The sequence below is a fragment of the Trachinotus anak genome, unplaced genomic scaffold, assembly GCF_046630095.1.
Source record: "Trachinotus anak isolate AG129_WGS33_773 ecotype Australia unplaced genomic scaffold, CSIRO_AGI_Tana_v1 ptg000030c, whole genome shotgun sequence".
Taxonomy (NCBI): Eukaryota; Metazoa; Chordata; class Actinopteri; order Carangiformes; family Carangidae; genus Trachinotus; species Trachinotus anak.
The window spans coordinates 611,897-617,896 of NW_027273881.1; the positions used below are offsets into that span (position 1 = coordinate 611,897).

The 6,000-nt window shown below is 40.9% G+C and overlaps 1 protein-coding gene across 4 annotated transcripts in view; it reads left to right on the forward strand.

The window, feature by feature from the left end:
• Nucleotides 1-2,973, forward strand: part of LOC139612045 (NACHT, LRR and PYD domains-containing protein 12-like) — a 606,901-nt gene extending 603,928 nt beyond the window's left edge. For 3 of the 4 annotated variants that reach the window (XM_071467168.1, XM_071467170.1, XM_071467169.1), the window contains 2 exons: nt 469-645; nt 1,499-2,973. In XM_071467168.1, coding sequence (XP_071323269.1) covers nt 469-645; nt 1,499-1,511 — 190 coding nt within the window. In that variant the 3' untranslated portion in view covers nt 1,512-2,973. The remainder of the gene's footprint in view (nt 1-468; nt 646-1,498) is intronic. The other variant, XM_071467172.1, reaches the window with a different exon arrangement.
• Nucleotides 2,974-6,000: the final 3,027 nt, after the last annotated feature.

The window sequence follows — 6,000 nt, forward strand, 5'->3', positions numbered from 1 at the left end:
CTGATCTATAATCAATAGCTGATGGTCCCAACACCTTTATAAGGCTCTGTGATGTTTGTACTGACTCCGATATTCAAAGCCAAGTTGTCATAGCAACAGGTTGTTTCATCACTTTAAATCCTGTAGGTTCGACTGTGTTAAATATTTGAGCTCAGTCACCAGGTGTCTGTGAATTGAACATATATTTCTATACATTTGTTCTCATGTCTCCAAACTTCAGCCTGACATGTTTGTTGTCTTTGAAAACTTGAGGATCTTTAGTAGAATCTGCACAACATGAGTTTGTATAGATGGAGCCACAGGTGGAGCTGGCAGAGTTGAAGAGGTGGAGTCACTACGTCTTTATTGAAGCAGCAGCATGTTGTCATGAATATTAATGAGAGCTGTTTTTACTTTGTCTGTTTGACTCTTTGTGGTTTCAAGCAGGAATTTTGTCTCCTAAACTCACATCTTGGATTCTTTATTCAGATTGATGAACTGCAGTTTGTCAGAGATCAGCTGTTCTTCTCTGGTCTCAGCTCTGAAGTCCAACCCCTCCCATCTGAGAGAACTGGACCTGAGTAGAAACCAGGACCTGCAGGATCCAGACCTGAAGGATCTCCGTGGTCTCATGCAGAGTCCAGACTGTAGACTGGAGACTCTGAGGTCAGTAGAGGGGCGGAGTCAGTCCATGCTGCTCTCAGCAGTATTGTACTAAACACAGTTAGTATCAGAGCAAAGATCCAGTGTTTCCTGTGAACCTCCAAACTCCTCAGTGGCTGCTTTCCTCGGTGAAGCTGTGAGAGGAGAACGGGGACAGGCTTCATGATTGGACAGAAACACAGAGAGAGAGACAACAGTCAGCCAATCAGAGCAGCCAGAAGCTTGTTGTGATCATGTGTGTGAGTTGATGTGAAGACGACTGTTGTTGTTGTGTTTATGTGTACAGGAAATAAAGCTGATTCCAGCTGACAGCCTCACAGATGGACAGAGACAGTGTCCTCATTCATCAAACTGTCCAATCTGATCTGAGACTGTTTGTTCTCTGGTTTCAACACTAAACAGCTGATCAGTTTCATCTGTGTCACAGCTCTGAGATCAGTGTGATGGAGCCTGACAGTCCCTGGCTCTTAGTGACAGCCTCCATGTTCAGTCAGGTGATGTTTCAGAAGCAGCTCACATGTTGATCAACACACAGAGACTCTGTGTTTAAAGTGACATCAGCTGACAGGTAACAGGAGTGAATCCATCACTGACCTGTTGCTGACTCAGCACTTTGTTTCCACTGTGGACTGAGTGAAATGTGCAGAGTGAACAGACTTGATGCTGAACGTCTCTGCAGGTCTGTGAGCTTCCAGCTCAGTGTGTTCACTCCAACACGTTAACATGAGAGCTGAGAGGAAGCAGCTGCTGCACATCTGGTCTGAACAGGACTGAAGTCCCTGCTGCATCACTGACTGATGAAGTGAGTCTCTGTAAACACTGATTCATCTCCTCTGCTTTCTTCTTCTCTACACAGCTGGAGGTGGTGAGAGTGGAGAGGAGAGCTTGATCCAGCAGTGACTGACAGAGGAACCAGAAGAAGTGGAGATGACTCTCAGTGCTGCAGTCTGAACTGATCTGAGAACAGCTTCACTGTCACACACAGAGTCCAGTCCACCATCATCCCTGTGTGTTCCTCTGGATCTGACAGAGCATCATCAGTGTCTCTGGACTTAAAGCTCATCAAGTTCAGCTCTGAACAGTTTCCTTGTTGAGCTTCACAAAGAGGGAATTTCACAGTAAAATGACTTGAACTCTGAAGATTAGTTTGACTCAGACGTTGAAGCCTCATGTTCTTCAGCTGAATTTTTTTACTGTAGTAGAAATTAAAATGCAAATCACATGTTCACTTGTATATTTTTGAACATAGGGTTTTAATTAACAATTAATTCATAAAACCAAAATAACCACAGTTTTCTTCTCTACACCTGATAATCTTTTAAATCCACCACCTGCTCTCAGTCTAACTCAACTTTCAACTGAGAAAATCTCAGCACAGTTTTAAAAGAAAACATTTATGTTAGAGCCAGCAGAGCAAATATTAACACACAACAAGAATAATAAAGTCCTCTGAACTCAGGAAACCTACTGCTTTTAAAATGTCAATGATCAATCTGGACGACTGCCAGTTAAGTAATTCCAGACACATTTCTTTGAGAGAAAATAGTTTTTAATCAACCACTGGTTATTCAGCAACCCACAGCACAGAGAGTGTTGTAATCAAAGTGGTAAATGAGAAATGAGCCGGTCTCTGATCGTGTTTTAGTCTGATTTATTCTTATTTAATGAAACAGCCATAGGAATGGTGAATATCCTCAGGGGACCCACAGTACAGAATATGGTGTTCCTCAAGGAACCATTCACAGCTCAATCCTGTTATCACTATATTTGCTCCCATTGGGAAACAGTATCAACCATCACCATATTGGGTGCCATCTGTACGCTGATGATACACAATTGTACATCTCTGTTTCCCCAAATGACTCCATTGCACTGCTCTCTCTCATCGCCTGTCTCACTAACATTAACACATGGATGTGTAAAAACCTTTTAAAAGCAGCAAGAGAAAATCTACACTTTGTGTTTGGTCTCAGCAAACAAATGAAAACACTAATCACATATTTGGGATCACTTTAGCCTCAGATCTTTAGAGGAAGAAATAAGAAATGTTTCCAAAGTCTCTCAGAATCCTCACTCACACTTTTATCACTACCTGTTTAGACTGTTGTGATTCTCTGTACCTTTCAGAAACCACTGTAAAGTTGTGACATGAGATTTTCTTTGGTTTTATGTTCCATGCAGATCACTAAGCTCTTCCACTACCTTTCTTTTAGATGTCTTTTCAGTGTTTTTTGTTGTTGTGTTGTTTTAATCCTGTGTGAATCACTTTGGGCAAAGTGTTTGTAGAACATATTTTATGTATGTTATCTATATGTTATATCAATAAAGTTGAATTGAAAAACATTTTAGAGCCATGTTTAACCTGTTGCTGCCCAGAGGGACCACCTGTCCTGCAGAGTCTGTCAGTCTTCATGTGTCAGGACAGAGTGAAGCAGCTCCACAGTTTCTGCACCGGCCTTCACTCACACTCACCTGCTCACCTGAGTGATTATCTGCTTTAATCTGAACCATGCTCTGAAACTTCATGGTCTTGTTGCTGATTGGCTGGTTGGTGATTCCCTTGAGCCAATCACTTCCTCTCCTGCCTCCTGACCAAACAGAGCTCAGTGACTCTGACTGTTGGTGGGTTGAAGAGCTGAGCAGCTGCTGATCTCCTGCAGGAACAGGAACCATCCAGTGAGCAGCAGCTCTGTGGTGAAGCAGCTCAGTGATGACAGAGGTTCAGACAGCCACTTACAAGAGGAGCATCTCTGAACACAGCTCATGATGAAGCTTGAAGTGGACGGACTCCAGTGGCAGAAGACTCAGCAGGTCACAAAGAGCTCAAAGTTCTTATCAGTGTCGTATGACAGGACTGGAACAGGAAGGTGAGGCACACAGGTGGAGACAGGAAGAAACAGGCTCCAGCAGGACAGTTACTGTGTCTGTTTAACTTCAGAACTGTGAGGCTTCCAGATCAGTCATAGGATCTCTTCCCTGACGGTTTACGTTACCAGATGGATTTCAGAGCTGTTTAATCACAGTCCTGAGGTCAGTCATCGTTTTCAGGTGGTGTCAGCTGAGAGCACAACACACACAAACACACCAGAGTCCATAACCAAACAGGTGGAGTGTGAACGCTGGATGGACCCTGCAGTGGGACGGTTTAGTTGACATGGTTTTTGTCGGGGACTCGGTCCATAGAGATTTAAACAGACAGTGACAGATTGGTGAAACCATAACACCAAGTTCTGTCAGTCAACACAATGTGGAGCTTCACAGCACAAATCTGAAATATCAGGTGTTACCAGAATGATGGGAACCAAAACAGACCGGCTGCACCGAGACACTGACCCTGCTGTTTGTACTGGTCAGCTCCCACTCTGTCAGTGACTGTGTTTCATTGTTCAGCTCGTAATCATGAAAACAACTCTCTCACTTTCTAATGAGTCGGCAGCAAAAGTCAGTGAGTCATCTGCAGTTATACATTTTAATAAACTGATGATAAAAGTTTGAGACTTTAATTTAAAATGTTTATGAGATGATTTTGGTCCAGATGCTCTGTAACTTGTTTTCCTGAAGGTCAGAGGTCAAACTGTTAATAATGGATTCTGCGTGAGCAAGGTGTTACAGGAGAAGGAGGATAATCACCAACACAACCTGGCAACCCAAATGTTGAATATGCAGTCTGGTGATGTTTGTCGTTTCTGTTAGTGAAAGCATAAACTAAAAAAGAGAAAAAAATTATTCTACAATAAGAATAAAAAGAGTGAGGAGAGAGAAAAGGTTCAGTAGACAGGTTAAAGTCTGACCTTAGTGAAACCCACAATCAACTATGAGAAGCAGCCCTAGTTCTTGGAAGCTCTTCTGGTTCTGCTGTTTGAAGTAGTTTTCCTGACAGACCGATAAAAGCAAACTCACCTGCAGAGTTTTTCCTCACTGTGACCTTTGACACGTGGCTGTGATTCCAGAGAGTGAACTGAATGTACTGTAATGTGTCTGTAGATGACGGAGCCCAGGAACAGGAGGCAGAGGATGAGGTTCTTGGACATTCAGGAGGGAGCCAGTGCTGCAGGAGGAAACCTCCAGATCTATAAAACATAATGACAGTCTGATGATCAGCTATGGACTGTTCACCCTCGTTAAAGGATACAGCCAGACTGATGGACTGTGTTAAAGGAGAAAATGATTCACACTCTACTGATGTTTCTCACCAAAACCAGAGGAGAGTTTTTTGTTTGGTTTTTACTGATTGTGAGTCAGACCTGTGGTCACTGAGGGACACGGACTGAACACTGTTACTGTATAAAGATCGATGTTATTTTATTCTTATTATTATTAATGTCTTTGGAAATATTGTGTATTATTATACTAATTTCATAGTATTTACTGACTTTCCTCCACTGACAAAAAGATAGTGGGAAGGAGGAGGATAATAAATAATAATATAATGTGATAGAATATGTCACATTATAGTAAGTCATTAAAAAATGTAATAATATAGTGTGTCATAAAAACGTCATAGTATAGTAAGGCAGTAAATGTCATAGAAAATGCCATGGGATAGCAAAGGATAAAATGTCTAGTATAGTCAGTCATGAAAAAAGTCATAATATAGTATGTCATAAAAAAATGGGATAGGCATGGGATAGTAAGCCATAAATTATGTCAAAAGATGTCACACTATACTATAAGATAAAACATGTCATAGTATATGAAGAAATTAAAAATGTCAGTATAGTAAGGCATCAAATGTCATAGTATAGTATACTAGTCATAAAAGATGTCATGGGATAGTAAGGGATAAAAACATCACAGTATGATAAGACTTAAAATCTCACAGTATTGTATGTCTTAAAAAAACTTCATAGTATAGTATGTAATTAAAAATGTCATGGTAGTCGAAACAGATCAGACAGAGCTCCAGAGATATAGATTAAATAGATCAGACAGATGTCCTTCGTCATAGATGAAACAAATCAGAAAGAAGCTTGTAGATATAGATGAAACAGATCATATGGAACTACGTAGATACAGTTGAAAGAGATCAGGCACACGTTCAGAGAACAGACAGACATTCGTAGATACAGGTGATACAGATAAGACATTGGTACAGATAGCTGATTCAGCTCTATCAGATGTTCATAGACATAGATGAAACAGATCACACAGAAAGTCATAGTTATAGATGACATAAATCACATTTGTAGATGTAGATGAAGCAGATCAGACATAAGCTCATAGACATAGATGAAACAGATCAGAGAGATGTCATACACATAGCTCAAACATACTGACAGAAATATATAGATACAAATGAAACAGATCAGACAGAACATTGTAGATATAAATGGACCAGATCAGATAGAAGCTTGAAGA